The sequence below is a fragment of the Nansenia antarctica genome, assembly GCF_963989245.1.
Source record: "Nansenia antarctica genome assembly, chromosome: 10".
Classification (NCBI taxonomy): Eukaryota; Metazoa; Chordata; class Actinopteri; order Argentiniformes; family Microstomatidae; genus Nansenia; species Nansenia antarctica.
Window position 1 is genome coordinate 28,247,856 of NC_137680.1, and position 18,078 is coordinate 28,265,933.

At 44.1% G+C, this 18,078-nt stretch overlaps 1 protein-coding gene across 1 annotated transcript; it reads right to left on the reverse strand.

Annotated features, from left to right (window-relative positions):
- Positions 1-7,603: 7,603 nt before the first annotated feature.
- nes (nestin) lies at positions 7,604-16,409 on the reverse strand (the record flags this gene model as incomplete). Its single annotated transcript, XM_080541151.1, has 5 exons — positions 7,604-8,049; positions 8,137-9,474; positions 11,385-11,458; positions 14,162-14,286; positions 15,573-16,409. 5 exons carry the CDS (start codon positions 16,407-16,409, stop codon positions 7,604-7,606), a joined length of 2,820 nt encoding a protein of 939 aa, XP_080397277.1.
- Between the last annotated feature and the right edge of the window lie 1,669 nt (positions 16,410-18,078).

Genomic DNA, 18,078 nt, shown 5'->3' on the forward strand with positions numbered 1-18,078 from the left:
TATAATTGAAGGAATATTTACATAATGGTAATAGTGCATTGTGTATATTGTGAGTAAAGGGTTTCCTGACATGTTGACAATTTGTAATATTCTATAGTATTTGAATAGTGTGAATTGGGGATATGGGGTTATCAGAAACAGGTCCTTCACTATAAGGTACTGAAAGCACTCATAATTAACGATCATGACCACATCCATCCTGCCCCAGGCATAGCGACTGTCGTCCTTACCACATACCACCCCTGCCCTGTCTGGCATTCTCAACATGACTACAGCACTTCTCTCATTTACCACCCTGCTGGGGAGGTGGAGGCCTCCCCTTGTCCGTTACTAAAGACCATTTCCATCGCCTTTGGCTCCAGCACTCTGTTTTCTGCCAGGATCAGGGGAGGCTGGTGGAGGTAGAAGTTGGAGGACAGGCTCGTGTGTGCGTGTATGGAACGAGGAATGGTGTCAGTTGGTACCAAACCAAATGATACCATTCTTCATTCCATTCCAATACATTACAATGAGCCTCGTCCTCCGATAATTCTACCTCCTTCAGCCTCCCCTGGACAGCATAGCCCCATCACACCACACACACACACACACACACACACACACATAATGTATCTACACTCTGTGCTCCGTCCAGAATGGGTAGGTCCAAACAACCTCTCATTGGCTCTTTATCGTCGTATCGTCGTAGTTGTTGCCATAGAGATCGTGCAGCCTGACTATTCGGTTTAGCAGAGAGAGAGAGAGATAAAGTGATCATTCACCCATGTGCGATTCGCACACCTTTTAGACTGTAAGACTGTTGTGTCCTGAGCTTTGAACAAAACATTGACCCCTGATGTTTTTTTTCTGTTTTTTTTTAATAGTGGTAGCTAAGGTCTTGAATAGGGCTGTAAGCCGTGAAGCGACGTTTCGGACCTCGAAACAAAATGGTGATTTTGTGCAAGCAGACTCTAGGGAGATGTGGTTTGTTAGTGCTCTGACGTTAGCTCAGAAGTCAAGCGAGGTGTTGTACAAAGTCCTGACATGTATCTTGGTGGAACACTAGGGGACGCTGTAATCAAAAAGGAAAGACAATCGTCATGAGAATAGTTAAACCCGCGCCCCCATATTCCCCATGTATAATGATGTTTAGAAAATCTCACTCACTTTCCAGTGTTAATTTGTGCTGGTGACAGTTCTATTGTCTGTTTTTATTATGATTGTTCTACGATAATTGCTATTATTATTACTTATTATTATCATCATCACTATCGTGACCATCAGCGGTGGTAATTGTAATGATGATATAGAAAAGGCAATTTTATTTTCTGCGGTTTTGTGTAGGTTAGGCATCTTGTTTTATTTGAATTTTATTTTATTTTACTATATATAAATATTATATAAATATATTTTTGTTTTGTTTTCATTTTTTGTTTTGTTTTTTCTTCAAAGGGTGTTACTAATATTGCACGATTTATGACATAAAACAAAACAACTGTAGTAATATTAGTACATGTGAGGTGACGGACAGAGGCGATAAACAAGTTGAATATAACGACCAGTTCAATGCTGCAATTTTTAGTCAAATGTACAAAAATTTGTCTACACACAGTAAAGTTGGGACAACACACATTTAATTTATTTCTGACCAGACACAAAGATGTCAATGCATGGGCGTAAAACAAGCAAAGAATGAATCATGTTATAGGAAATAAATATGAAATGTAATATCAATAAGAATATACATCACACAGAAATAAAAATAGAAATTGAAGAAAAAAGTTTAAAATAAATTATAGCTAATATATTGTGTTCGGCTAGTCTGCTTTTTGTTGTAAAAAATATTTTTTTGTTGTTTTTGGAGAATGATATACAATTTGTGTATATTTTCATAAATAAAGTATGCACTGATATGTTATTACAAATTCTATACTGCTTTTACAAAAAAAGTGTTTGTTATTGTACCAAAGTATCCATCTGTCCCTTCTTACCCTCCCCTTTTTGCGTATGTTTTACCGTATTTTATATATTAAATAGACAAGTTGACCTACAAAGAGGTTTTGATTTTTGTGATTTATTATCTTACCGAATTTCAAGAATTTTATTTTGTTGGCCTATTTGATATATGTTTTTTACAGCATAGTATTTAGTTCACTATTTGATTGATTTACTGATTTTATTGATAACAGAGATTAATAAGTGGTTAAAGAGAACTACTGAGATGTGAACGTCTGAAATGCAGTGATGAGTTTTGACCACAAGATGTCACTCAAAGTGTAGGTACCCTTTTAACTGTACTGTCACACAAGACAGTAAGTTAAGACAGTCAAATATTACTTACACATTTTATAACACCTGAACATTTTATTCAGAAAAATTCAGGATAGGATCTCCTTAAATGAAAATGTTTTGACAAATAATTTTGACCATAATTTTTTTTTAAGTAAAGTCATTAACGTTATGCACTTCAGCTCTTCACCCTGCTCTGTGAGACAATATTGAATGTTAAAATTATTTTTGTGATGCTCTCATCCTATGTGAATTTAAGACCACCAAGGTTCTGTCTAAAACATGTAATTGAAGGCAGAGGGGAATACCCATACAGAGAGGCAGAGGAGTGGATGAATGACTAAAATTGAGCTTTGTAGTGAGTGGGTCGAGTCATCAGAATGGTAACTCATCCCCTTATGATAAACCCTCCATCTCTTTTTGTTTACATAATTACATTATTTCTAATGCTAAATACGTTATCATGGAGCAGAGATAACTAAATGACGATAAGAGAGATAGGACATTGATGGAGATAGCAGCGATGCGATAGAGAGATGCAGCGATGTCGGGGTAGGAGTGTCCACTCCACTCAGACCATTTGACCAGTGTCAGCTGGTTTGACCACAGCGGCAGCCGTTGAGCTCATGTCTCTGACAGACCCACACTCTTCTCTCAAGTGACCATGGCCAACTAATAATAACTGCTTACTCAAACCACTCAGGCTGTGACTGTCTCTCAGACAATTCTACCATTGTTTACAAAGAGATACAAGGTATTGTATATGAGAAACAAGATGTTCTATATGACAAAGATATAAGAAGAGATACAAGATGTATATGACAAATAGATATAAGAAGAAGAAGATGGACAGTATACTGTCTTTGAGTATCTAGAAAAGCGCTATATAAGTCTAATGTATTATATTATTATTATAATAATTGTAGAATGCTCAGAAATCCTGTCCATTGCCGTAGACTGAGTGGTCTGAGTTAGCCAGTACTGTATGGTAAAACCAGGTTTATTCCCTTTCAGTGGACCTCTGTCAGTTGATGCCCTGATGACCACCCTGCCTCTTTACTGAAGGAAAGTATGTGAACTGTTTCTGCTTGGTTTCGTACTTCAAATGGGTTTATGGAGATTAAATATTGATGTGTTTGTGTGTGTGTGTGTGTGTGTGTGGCCAGGGCGTGGGCTCTTTCCTGTATGCAGGACCATTTGTTTGTATAACTGGATTCACAGAGAGCTCCATCCTTGATTAGATTATGGGAGGCGTCTGGTACCAGCCAACTCTCTCCCAGCCAAGAGAAATAATCCACCTGCCTCTGGGTCGTTGTTTGTATAACATATGTCTCTATATCTATAATATGTCTATCTAAATATACAACACTTGCTGAATATATATTATTGCATTTATTTGGATGTACAGTATGTCTATTATCATTAATATTGATGTCACAGAGAACCAGCACCCATATCCTTAACCCTATCCTTAGTACATTTATTAAGGTATCATGTCCAGTCCAGACATATCCTGCCTGGGTCATCCCTTCTCATATCCAAACAGCTTTGGCATTACTAGATTTCACACCAAAGAGCAACATACATATACTCTATTTTAATCAAGGTCATTCGTGATTATTTCTGCTATCCTGCACTTGACTGCCAGACATGATGTGGTCCTATCCTAATAGGAAACCCTCTATATGTGTGAGACTGATTCACACATTCTTTATCACAGCAGCTGATGTGGTATCTGGTGCAACATCCTTCACCGATGCACCCCTTGAGCCTTGCCGGTTGCCAGTGTTTCGCCAGCTGCCTGTCCTCAGTGAGAAGCACTTCTCCTCAGGCCGTGTAACGCAAGCATTTGTGTGTAAGAGTGTGTTTATGTTAACCAGGGATCCCACGGGTCCTTGAAATCCTTTAAAGTTTGTGAATTTGAGAAAGAAAATCAAGGTCTTTGAATTCCCCTCTCTCTCTCTCTCTCTAAAAATATATATATATATATTCAAAAATGTTTTACTTAGCTTGTCAACTAGTAAATAAGTCTCTGTATTGCTTAACTTAACACATATTTCACAATATATTGTTTTGCTGTGCTGTGGTAGAGAAGGCAAGAGACCATCTAGTGTTCACACATTCAAGCCTCTCTTTTTAATTGTTGTCTGTGAGCAGATAGTTCCTATTATATAAATTCTCATCTAGATCTGTCTCAAACTATGCCGTGTTGGGTCCTTGAATTTTAGGGAATTGAGTCTTGAAAGTCCTTGAAAGGTGCTTGAATTTGATGTTTCAGAAGGTGTGGGAACCCTGGTTAACACACGTATGGTGTGATAGTGATCAATCAAATTCGTCCAAAAAATTATGTCCAGAAAAAGGGGCGATATGAGGGTTTTATTTCTCCTAGAGCATCGCTTAGTGAAGGTGTTCTGGTTGTGAAAAACGTTCTTTAAGCCAGTAAACCCTTCCTTACTAACAGTCCCACCTCCTCCATCACACCACTGACATGTGCAGTAAATCAATAGAGAATGGGTAATGGGTGGCAGATGGCGATCGGAGGAGAGCAAACACACTCCCCCGTAGAGCTGGGACAGTTTTATGTCCCTCCTGTGACACACACACACACACACATACACACACAAACACATCAACCCTCCAAGAGACTTTAGTTTTACATCCCTCCTGTGGCACAAACAGAGACACACACACACACACACACACACACACACACACACACACACACACACACACACACACACATCAACCAACCAACCAACCTACCAACCCTCCACTCCCCCCAGGGTTTTCTTGACAGTGGCCCAGCTGAAACAGAGCCACTGGTCACAGCTGGACCCTGGAGTAGACAAGGCACTTTCAGGCTCTTGCACCAGGATGTGGGTATTTATATATTCTCTGTCAGCCCTTCTCATGTAGGGGATGTGGACTTCCCCGGTTGTTTGTCATGAGACTGTTGTGGAAGTGGGTCTATTCACAGCAATGAACATGTGTGCCCTTGGACATCTACTCGTAGGATGTCCACCTACACAACCGATGGCTTACAGCGACAGGTACAACTACTCACCAATCCTACTGTATACGTCTTGAGTTACCTCAATTTAAAAACGCAACTCTGTACTTCAAATGCTGTGTTCATACTCAGTATTGAGTAATTGCTCATTACTGTTCATTTTGGCTGTCTCCAACTGCCTGGCAGGGTTGATTTAAGTTCCGTATTGTGTCACAAATGAAACGGAAGGGTTGTGTCACCGTGTCAACTGACTCAGTTGTAAAATGTCTGTCTCAGGAGCTCGTAGTAGACAGAGGCCATGGAATGAGAGCCTGCCCAGCCGTTGTAGTAATGCCATTCCAGCACCCAGCCCAGCCTCTGAGTGAATGGGAAACTGGTTTCCTCATCCCATAATCTGAATCTCTCATTATCAGACGGATTTGGTCAGCAAGCCGGGGAGACGGCTTCTAGAAAAGCCGTCATTGTTCAGAAGACTGACTAATGAATGACAGAAGAAAAAATAAAAGGGGGGGTAGAAAGAGGGCCGTCAGGCGGGAAGAGAAGGAGGGGAGGTGAGGTCATCCATTGTTCCTTGTTGAGTATTTTTCCACCATCTTCTCTCCCATGGGATGGTGGTTTGCTACGGAGCGCCCGGTGGTGCTTTGTTAGCTGGCCTGGCTTTGGGGTCAGTGATGCTGGAATGGCGCCAGATCTAGGCAGGGCCCCCCCCCCCCGTACACTGTCTCTGGGTCTCCCTCACTTTTAATACAAGAACCAGAGGCAACAGCCATGGATGCCACTGAGAAGGCGAAGGCAGCTGTTCTCTTGATCTTATCTGAGGGCCTGGCTGGTTTTCTCTGCTCTGAAGCGGATGCCTTGTTGCAACAAACACAATCAAGAAATGTTTATTATTAATTTGTTTATATCTTTTTTTTTTTCACTGATGGGGATAAGCATTGTCCGATGAATTCACCTCAAAAGCTTGATTTGTAAAAGGTGTATGTGCTTTTAGTGGGGAAACTATCATATTGAACCAGCATCTTTGATCTTAGATTCAGAATTGATAAGCAGATGCCTATGAAGAGACAAACAACTCACATATGCACAAAACATTGAGACACCTGACATTTTCCAATTAGTTTATTTGCTACAAGGGTACGTTTTACTACATTTCTACAGTATTCTACACTACTCAAAACAATACAACTAGTGCATTTTGATGTGGTGACACACAAGAGCAAAGAGAAATCAGTGCAGGAGTAATGATATAGAATGTGTTCTCATCTGTTGTTTTTCTTTAACCAACATGGTACCTGGCAGATCAAAGCAGACGGCTCATACCTGAAATTATATAGAAAAATACTAATGCAAACTCCATTAATCAGTTAGCTAGACAACAAATCATTCTCATAAATAACATTCAGATTGATGCAACACAACAGTGAATTGAAATGGAGCCCTTTATGACCTTGACTAATGTATGTTAACGTTTTAAAACTTTAAACTTGCCACTAGAAAATATTAATAGCACTTTTATAATACTGTTTACACTGTTATTTACCTAGTGTTTACTAGGTAATTATGTAATGATATTGCTGCTACTTAAAGAAAATAATTCAAAACACTGGCAACTACCTGGTACTAAATAGTGGGGCTTGTTATAATGAATCCCCCCGAAAGACACATAATTAATAGATGATTATTATACCATTTCACCAAGTATAGTTCTATAATAAGTAAACACCTGCTTCTATCTGTAATGGAAAATAAAAAATAAAGTGCAACCGAAAAAGGTGCTGTCACAGGTGTTGCAGAGTGAAACACTACAGTTCTTAAAGGGAACATGGCACTTCTGTTCTCATTGATTTCCAACAATCATTACATTCAAATCACGCAACAATCAATGACAGCTCTGAATGGTTTGACTTGCAAATGTCCCCATTTGTTCTCCCATTGAGTCTCTGAGTTAGCAAAAAAGACAATATGGCTATTCAAACATGGAGGTGTAAAGCTCACAAAGATGTTCCTCGATGTATCTAGGTGGAGTAGGCACACTGGTGGTTTGGATGGTGTCATCAGGGTGTGCGCCCAGGCACGACTTTGGTTTTTTATAATAACACACAACACTCTTAACACTGTGCAGTCAGTTGCTGCTCTGAGTGACGACATTCAACTCTGGAGAAGGTTATAGTATTTATAATTTCACTTTGACGATCGGTGCTAAGATATTCTCAAAGTCATTTATCGTAAGTAAGTATCGTAGTTACTCTCAATACTGCTTGGTTATTTCTATCTCCTCTTTTTTTTAAGAATGCTGGCTGGTTTGCTTGACACATTTTCTTGTCCCTATTCTTCCCCTGATGACCAGGATTCCCCCTCTTCCTCAGAGTCCTCAGAACGAGGGGCTTCATCTTCCATCACATCTCCACACAGCATCTGCTTCACTTGTGGGGGTATCTGCTCCTCTTCCCTAAGGGCGGTGGGGGGTTTGGCTGTTTCAATATCGGCCTCTCTGTTCCCATTGGCCACCTGCAGGTTTTTCAGGTCCCCCCAAGCTAGGCTGTCACCTAAGGCTAGGTTCTGATTGGACTGCTCGGTCACAAGTTTGCATGAATCATCCGGTTGATAGGTGGCCCCTGTCTCTAGGGGCGAACCCCAGAAGTCACTGTTTACACTTGAGCTGAAGAAACTGTGGAGGTCTTTGCTGTTTGTTTTTGATGGTCCCTTTGATTCCACCTGAAAGATGTCAGCCTCCTTCGGTGTTTCGTTTGGGGACTTTTCAGAGTCCTCGACTCCCTCCCGAGCCTCAGGTTTTGGGTACATGCTATCTGTGTCATGGATAAAGCTCTGAGATGGTTCAACTATATTACTATACATACCACTCTCTGCAAATGGAGCTTCAGACTCAAGGTGGGTGTTAGGACTATCTAGGACTTCCCATTCTTCTGTCTGAAGAAGTTCATGACCTGCGTAACAGTCATCAACCTCCTCCACAGAATGTTCTTCAGCCATGAAAGCCTCCTTCGACGAGGGTTCTAAGACCTTGTGAGATGCAGCCATATCTAACAAGTCTCCCTGGTCTGCAGCCATATTTACTCTGGAGATGGGTTGGGAATACTGACTTGTATTGGGTGACTCGTCATCTGAGCTGTTGGATTCTTCCATATCTGGGTTGATCGTGTTGTCCTGGCTCTCAGGTCTACTGTTGAGTCCACTGTGGGTGGAATGATCTTCAGTGAGGTCTGCATGGGTCAGCATCGACAGGTTCCCTTCCTCTTCGTCCCTCTTCTCTTGAACATCTGGAGCATCTGCTTCAGCTTCCTGTACCTCACTGGAGACCTTGTCTTGAAACAAGACTTCTTGTGACATTTCCACTGAACTGTCTCTTAAAGACGAGTGTTCAAATGGCTCATTTAGAATCGTGGAGTGAACCGAAGACGTTAGCTCTGTGTGCACCTGCTCTATCTCCTCGTTGTCAAACATGTTTTGGGTATTTGTCTTGACAAATTCAGTCTGTTCTGTGGCCAATGCTTCCTCAAAAGTGTTTTGAGACTGAACACTCAGTGCTGTCTCGTTCTCATTCTCAGTCTGCCCCGTAAAGTGCTCACTGTAAGTGGATACAGATAAACTCTCTAACTCCTGCTCCACCAATCTGTTTTCTATCTCTTCATCATAGTCAACCTCAGAGTGCAAAATGGGCTCTGTAAGTTCCTCGGTTTCCTCGTCCGATTGCTCCTCTTCTTGCAGGGTCTTCTGATCTACATTGTTTTCCAGTATAGGGTACTTTTTAGCTTGGGCAGCATCCACCTCTTCTGTATGAGTTGAGTGCATATTACCCTCCTCAACTATGACTTCTGATTCAGCCTCTTCACATAGATCATCCATAGTTCCAAACCTTTTGGACTTGCCTTCGCCCAAGGTGCTCGTCCCTGCCTCTCCGCCCTCTCTGTACTCTTCATTATCACTAGAGTCACTCTCGCCCAGGTGTGAGGCCTGAGTGTTGGCGTCCGTCTCGTCACTCTTGTAGTGGATCAGGGGACGCGTGTCGGCCAGTGTGTTATCTTGAGCATAGCTGTCACTCTCCAGCTCAGTCCTCCAAGAGCCAGAGGCGTTTGGAGAGTCATCCGCCACATCATCATCATCGTCGTCGTCTTCGTCATTGTCAGATAGATTCTTATGCTTTTCCTCTGAGTGTATTTTTTCCCACTGCTCAAATTCTGGTTTGGTGCCCGTGAGTTCAGAGGCCATATAGGAGTCATGATGGGTGATAGAGCCGACTTGCACCTCCATGTCTTTCTCCACCTGTTCTGGTTCCGTTGCAGAAATGTCCTCTTCCAGTTCACTTTGTTGTGTCTCACTGTCATCCATTTCCAGGTTCATGTCATTCACTTTCTCCCTCATATCATCTTGTCTTTCTATCACTCTATCCAATGTATCCATTTCCTCCCCATCTGGGTACAGCTTGTCTTCCAATTGTTCAACATATCTATTAGTCATATCATTCTTATCATAGCCCTCTGCTAGACCCATAACTCCTCCCTCCACCCTCTCAACATGGTGAGAGACCTCTGGCTTGTCAGAGGCTTGATCGAAATCATACAAGACATTCTTCGCCTTGGAGAACTCACCTCCATCTGCCTGACACTCAGAAGCTTGACTGCCTGCCCTGGTCTCAACTGCTGGTCTTACCACTGCTTCAATTTCAGATTCAGAGCTTTCATCTTCCACCTTCTTCCACCTTCCACCTTCTTCCATCTTCCACCTTCCATCTTCTGCCTCTTTGCTCTCTGTTGCGTGATCTTTTTCCTTCCATGCATACATGGGAGAATGTGGAAGTTCAGGTAGAGGTTCCTCTTTTTCAGCAGCTGTTTCAAAAGGCACCTCATTATCACTATCCTCTGGAGCACAAAAAGGTGACTCTCTCCATGTAACCGGATATTCTGTTTCTACGTTCTCAGTCGGTCGATGAAGCTCCTCAGCTTCGGTGCTGAAGGTAGGGGTCCCACGGAGGCTGGACTCAACCGGGTAGCTTATGGCAGACGCCACAACTGTCTTCTCTTCAGGAAGCCCCGCACTGAGTATACTCCAATCCTCTTCCTCCTCTTCATCATCACCTGTAATGGGTTCCTTAAGATCAGATCCAACCGGAGTTGGAACATAAACGTCTGCCTCTTGCTCATTGGGAGATGAGAGAGGTTCAGCATAGTTGACCTCTTCATGGACATTTTGGGGTCTAAAGTGGTCGACAGAACACTTTCCATCCTGTAGTACTTTTGGGTAAGGCGTTGACCAATCTATTGGTCTAGTGGACTCTTCTCTAAAGTCAACCTCAGCTTTCCGAAAACTCTTGGGTGTTTCATTCAGGCTTACGCGTTTTTGTGTCCAGATTGGTGATGCTGATGATCGTGGCCTTGCTTTATGGATAGTGGAGATAGGACTGGTTCTGTGACTGGTAGTCAACTTGGTCTGGAAGCTTTGCTTAAACCCTTGAGGGCTGAAGACTGCACCTGTGGATGACATGGAAGGAGCTTATGAATAGGTGCACTATACTTTATGGTTATGTGAATACTGTACGGGCTATGGTAGATAGGCAAACAATGTGAAAAGAGTAACTCTCATTTTGACAATGCTGGAAAACATTTCACAATGCCAGTTGCCTTTGCTAATCTCAAAAACATCTCCAGTTCCTAGTCTGACTGAGATCCTCAAACCCCCCTCCCGAGGGTATAATTAGGATACATGTTCTTCTGAATCGAGGTTGGACAGTAATGGAGAGATATTGATCATGACTTCCTTCCCCGGCAGTCTGAATTACCGGAAAGCCATATGTCTCAATGACCTTTGGAGACCCTCTTAGGTGGCTTCCATTACAACGCCCAAAGTGCCTCGCTCAGCCCCCCTACCCAGACCACCCCCCTACTCTTTGTGGTCTAATGTGATTATGTACAGTATAGAGACAGGAGGTCCCCCCATCTTAAGAAAGATGCCTCCCGGGTAGAAGTGAGATTATGCGGTAGCTGGAGGTAGTACGTAGAGGAGTCGTATGTGACGTGCAGGTATGTCAATAGTAGTAATACTGTAGTACTACAACAGAGTTGTGTCTGGGTGTGTAGAGGAGATGAATTACCAGTGAAGTAGGCACTCCTTGGCTGATCTGTTGAAGGCAGGTTCCCCTTCAGACTTTCATTATCCAGTAAAGCTCTGAAGAAGAAAAAAACAGGCAAAATGAGAAGTGTGATTACATTTATAAAACAGACCATGTTGATTTTGTAATTGTGGGTCAAGTCAATGGCCACAGAGCTGAGCTATAATGCAATTAGAAACTGAAATAATAAATGGTGATAGACTACCTAAATGATGTATGGCCACCAGGGGGCTGTTCTGAAAGGATGTTGCGTAGGGTGGGGTAAGAGGGGGTGAATGGGGGCTTTTGTTGCACTTGAACAACAGGACTAGGCTGAGATCTGTTGTTATGGAAATGGCGGGGCGACATTGTCATTGTAAGCCATCTGCAGTGCACACACTGCTGCCACCAATTCCTCTGTCTCTCTCTCTCACAGTGCTTAAGGGACACACCCACCTATACCCCCCACACCGTCCAACATTCTGAGCAGCACACGTAGCACCAATTCCACTATTTTCCATCACATTTAGGATGGACCATGTCCTTTCTAGCACACCTTTACACCAGCGTCTCCAATGAAACAATACTTATTTGAAACGTGTGTGCATCAATATGAGATACTGAGATGTTGCCTATCTCCAAGATTCCAATATGTTGATGAGATATTGATATATAATCAATATTCCAATATGTTCCAATATGTTGATGATGCTATTATCAAGATGCTTTCAAATGAGGATTCTGGAATTTACAGATGCTAGAGAATATTGAATTCATCAGATGTAGAAAATGAATGAATGAATGAATGAATGGTCTTTATTGTCATTGATATAGTACAGGTACCAAACAACGACATTTGGGAGGGGGGGGCTCCCCTGGTGCTAGGAAAGAAAAAGGAAAAAAGTAATGTAATGTCATTGAAAATACTGCTCTGTTTCTTCTAACCTGCACCCCCACCGCGCCCCACCCCAACACCCCCACACCCCCATACCCCTTGGTCCCTACTCCAGTTACTTTAGACTCCTGTAGCTCCTGTCAGTTGCTCCCTGCTGATGCCTCTGGGTCAATATCGAAGAGAGAAGAGGGAGCGAGAGAGAGAGAAAAGAGGCGCCACCACAGAGGTCCATATTAAGTTACCCTGCTCAAGACAGCAGAGACTGCCCTTTTCAAGAAAAATAACCTATTCGACTTCACCCTCTTGGACATCTTTCCTTGGGCATCTCAAAATCATATTGTTGCACGTTGTCATGGAGTGGGGGGGTGGGGTTGGGTAATGGGGAGTGGGGTTTAGTCTGGGCAGTGAGTTGGAAAAACCTTCTTCGAATGGGGTAAACTAGACGTGTAAATCATTATTGACATAAGATTAATGATGTTATGATAAATCAGCGGACAAGAAAGTCTTCGTAAAATACAATTTAAAAAATAACTCTTCATTTCATCACTTTGGGGAAAAAAGAAAGGAGAGTCATGAGTGGAGATGTCACATGACTCTCATGTTCTGATTGGCAGGCATCAAAAATGTGCCAGACATCAGCGGCCAGTGTTGGTTATCAACTGTTGCTGCCTTCATCAGATCATGTTCAACCCCGGCTATGTTCAAGTACTCTGTCAAGGTTTCCTTGTCTCATTAGGGACGGTTGAAGGGGCGACTACGGCGTTTGAAAAAAAAAAAAATCCACTTTGCGAATGCGTGATTCTGTCTCCTAGCCCAACTGTCTACTACGGGAGAACGGCTGGTTCGCTGTACTCAGTAATACGTCCACAACGACAGGAAGTGTTGAGACAGTATCGCAAACGCGCAAAGTGGAATATTTTATTTCTCGAACGCCGTAGCCTTCCCTTCAACCAGGCCCGCTAGTGGACTTTGGCCCTAAGCAACATTTGGATTGTGCCCCTCCCCCCCCCCCCCCCCTCTGCCACGTTTCGTCATGACAGGTGGTAAATCAAGGGCAAATGTGTGGCCCCCTCTAGCGGTTGTGGCTCTAAGCAACCGCGTAGACTGCTGATGCCAATGGCCGGCCCTGCCTTCAACCGTGCTTAAAGTCCCTATTGCGTTAACATCGTTACAACCGACGCACAAAACAACTGAATAGATTTCCATACAAATGCTTTCACCTGAAAGGGAGCTGTTCACTACTATTTGGGATGGGCCACAGCCAAAGGCTTACACACCGCATCCATATACAGTATATACTCTGTCGTGTGCGTCAACTTGCTGCGAGCTACAGAGGCTGTTCTGATACGGTCCGTCAGATGGCACAGCAAGACAACAACTCAGCGGATGGCCTTTTGATTGATCGCAGCTGATTAGGACACAGAAACTGATTACAGTGTGAGATATCTGCTTTTCACCTCGCCGCTCACGCCCGCCGATGGTAATTAGTATGAGGTGTGCGATACGATCTTAGCTAAAGGGAGCACCTGATTGAATCAGTGTGACAGATGCAGTCGCACTACTCGTGTCACCACTTTTCACTGTCCTGGCGCCACACTGGTGGAACGAGCTGCCCACTGCTGTCAGGACCGCAGTGTCACTCCCTGTCTTCCACAGTAGACTGAAGACCTCCATCTCTTCAGGCTACATCCTAACTGTCCCTCCTAAAGACCTCGCCATCCCCACTACCCTGTTGTACAGTTTCTCTACTGTAAATTTAAAAATGAATACATCTTTAGAAAAAGCACTGTGACTGCCAATGGCCCCTGGTCCTAGCATAGATAACGTTGATGATTCACTTACTTGGATAAATGCCCAAAAAGTCCAAGTCAAAGTAATGCTGTACCTGTATGTAGCCACCTCCAGGCCCAGGGAGGTCTTCAGCTGCAGCAAGCCTCTATTGTCCATCAGGAGAGTGTCAATCTGGTGTCCCAGCTCCCCCTTCTCCACCTCCAACGTCTCCAGGTGGACCTGTGAAACAGGAAGAGTGAGTGAGTAATTCAACCGGGGCGGCTGTAGCGCAGGAGGTAGAGCCGGTGTCTAATGATCGCAAGGTCGGCAGATCGGCGGTTCGAACCCTGGCTGGCCACATGTCAAGGTGTCATTGGGCAAGACACTAAGCCCCAAGACCGGCGCCTTGCATGGTAGCTTGCTTGGGTGAACGGGAGGCCATTGTAAAACGCTTTGGAATAAGGCGCTATATAAGTCAGTCCATTTAACCGAATAAGATAAAGCTGTCATCGAGTCATATCAGATTAAAGTGTACTCTTTACAGGAATGGGGGGACCAGTGCACTGAGATCCAGTTCTTGCCCCCATGGTAAGAGCCTTCAGCATAGAACACCAGCTTTGTCCATTTTGCTACCCACTGAGGCGTCAGTGGTTAGTTGACCTTTCTGACTCCACTGTGACCTGGAACTAATTTCCCCGAAGCCCCAGCCTGTGAACTCATCCACCGCGCCTTTTCCACCATTCCTTTTCGGTGAGTAGTTTTCATTTCATTAGCATTTAAAATGGGAGTATGAGGTAAGACCATAGAAACATCTCAGTATTGCTTAGCGCTGCTCTCAGCCTAGGCTATTGAGAACAAGCACAATAAGGCTTCGCCACAGACATGCTGCACAGGTCACATGACCTCCTCATAGACATACATCTCATTCATTCATTCAGACAGACACCCAGATTATTGTGAGTTCTTATCTAATTACCACATTACGTCATGCTTACTTTCTAATTACCACATTACGTCATGCTTACGTCTTATTTTGGTCCATTTGAGTCACATTTGATAATGACAGGAGTATCAAACACTCCGGTTAGGTCTGCTTGGCCTGCCATTCCTTCCTTGCAAGAGGAGCATTTTCAGAAAGACAGGCGTCACTATAGGGCCGCTAGCTACCACACAAGCAGGGCTCTCAAAAATGATTCTTATCTGACACAACTGTTGACACAACAGGGTTAGTTTTGAACAGGTTCATCCTCAGTTCAAAACCAACATGACATCAACAAAAACCTCATCGAAAACCACTGAATTGAACAAAATGCAGGCAAAATTACATTTCATTAGCATTTTAGAAGCATTTCCAAAATCTCATTTTAATTTTGGGAGTATGAGGTAAGCTTAAAGAAACGTCTCACAATTGCTCAGCGCTAACCTAACGTAGGCTATTGTGAAGAAGCACAGTCAGTCAGTAAGTCTTCCCCACATTACAGTACATGCCTAAGATCGGCCGGCCCTTTCACTGTTCTTTACTGTACCTGGAGCTGTTGGATGTCCTGACTGTGCTGGTCTCTCTGTTGGACGGCACTCCTCTCCAGATGCTCCTGTACGCCCTGGGCTGACGCCAGCTCCTTCTCCAGCGCCTGTAGCTTCAGCTGGCTCTGACTCTTCTCCCGGCCCACCTGGATCAACCCGGTCCTGGCCTGGGTCAGGGACTCCTCCAGACGTGCCTCCTGGTCCTGGTAGGCCACCGCCGCGTCCTGCCACACCCTGGAGGCCCTCTGGGAGTACTCCTGACCCAGGTCCAGGAGGCTGCTCAGCTGGGCGCCGGTTTGGAGTGGCGGAGGCGGAGGCCGCCACAGAGCGGGTCCGGCGTGAGTTAGCGTAGCCTCCAAGTATTCGACTTCCTCTTGGTGGTTTTGTACCTGGAACTGTAGCTCCTGCTCTAGCTGGTTCACCTTCTCCCTCATCCAGATCTGAGCCCTAGTCTCCTCATCCATCTCTTTCGTGCTCTCCGCCAGCCTCTTCTCGGCCACTCCCCGGGCGTCCGCCTCCCTCTGCCACCGCGACCCCAGGGCTTGGAGCTCCTCGCGCAGGCTGCCCACCTCCAGCTCCACCCAGTGCCTCTCACTCCAGGCTGCCTCGACCTCCTGCCTGGCCTGACGCAGCTCGTCCTCCAGGCCCATCCTGCGCGACGGGGCCCCCTGGCCGCTGCGCCTCAGGGCCTGGATCTCCTGGCGCAGCAGGTCGTTCTCCCCCTCCAGTAGCTTGACCCGGCCCAGGTAGGTCTCCAGGCGATGGTTGAGGTTCAGCATCTGGTTCCTCTCATCGCCCTGGTGGCTGTGGTGCGGACGTCGTACGCCGTGAAGCTCCATGGTCACACACGGCGAGAGAGAGAGAGAGAGAGAGAGAGAGAGAGAGAGAGAGAGAGAGAGAGAGAGAGAGAGAAAAGAGATAACAGGTTGATGCCTCACTCTGAAGGGAGCTGTCTCTGTCACTGAGTGTGTGAGTGAGATGATAATTCTGTCTCTCTCCCCAAGCCTATGTTCGTGTGCGTGTGTGTGCGTGTGTTTCTGTGTGTGTGTGTGTGTGTGTGTGTGTGTGCGTGTGTGTGTTTCTGTGTGTGTGTGTGTGTGTGTGTGTGTGTGTGTGTGTGTGTGGCTTCTGTGAGGCTCCTTGCCTCCTGTAAAGTGACTGCTAGTGAGAAGCTCCTCTTTCACACTGGAGTAAATGCAGAGGGAAGGAAGAGGGGAGGAGGGATGGTGAGGGGGAGGAGGGATGGAGACGGAGGAAGAGAGGGGGGTGGGCGTGAGCAGTGATGTCATTTGGAGGGTTAACACACGCACTGCTGGAATGCTTCATAAAGACTGAGAGAAATTCACACTTTCACGTAAGTCTTCTCTACATGAAGACAGTATAGACAGACAGAGTAGCATACGGTGGTTTTATGAATCAATGCAATTACGGTATTTACATATGGTTTTAAATGATGGATTATATTTCACATTATAATATATAAGATAAGCATAAAATGTATTGTATTACCTATTCATGTCATGGAACATTGGATATGTTACCACAATACAATGTGTTTGTTACATTTTATCACAAAACAATTGTCAGAGAAATTACATTTGAAATCCACACGCCAAATCATTCACATTCATCCTAGTAGGGACTCCTTGACTCCAACTACTGCTGTAGGGTCAATCCTTGTTGGATAAAGACATACATGACATGTTATCAAATGTAATCTTGATGCCATCTCGATGACTGTCTGTCTCTGATCAATTTTGACCTCACTACCTCCCTCTGTTGTCTGTCTTTCAACATTGCAACTACCCTGCTTACAGGTTGCAGTAATTAAGTCAATACTGTCTATATACAATGACCACTGTGACAACCCTAGGCATAACTGACTACACATCCCATAACCCCAGAGGGCAGTGCTGCTCATACATCCCTTACTGTCAGATGTACTATTTCTCTATTTCACTAGGGTAGTTTTCTTTAGTTTGTACCGAAGACCAAGAAGGATTGTTTGACATTGATGGACTTGTAGGACACAAGTCCCTTCCCTAGTTGTGTTATATACTGTATATTGTATTTAGTTTATCACCTTCCATTTTAAATGAAACCTGAGCAAACAAGACTAGAGGCGGCTATGGCTCAGGAGGTAGAGCCGGTGTCTAACGATCACAAGGTCAGCGGCATCGGTGTGTGAATGTGTGTGTGAATGGATGAGTCATTGCCTTATTATCTTGTGCTGCAATGTCAGGAACCGAAGCCTAAGAATTTTACTCTCTTAAAAAAATAAGTTATTACAATTTGAATTCAGTTATTAAAATATTGCTTTCGTCATTGTAGAAAACAGACAATGATTCACTGTACTGATACGGTGATAATACTCATGATATTTCATTTAGTACCTATTTCTATTTCTTCCTTTTTTACTCAAACTTTCAGAGATAAAAGAGGAATAAACGCTATGCAGATGTAAAGGCCAAGGGAAGAATAGCCCATCTAACTAATACCACAACCTTA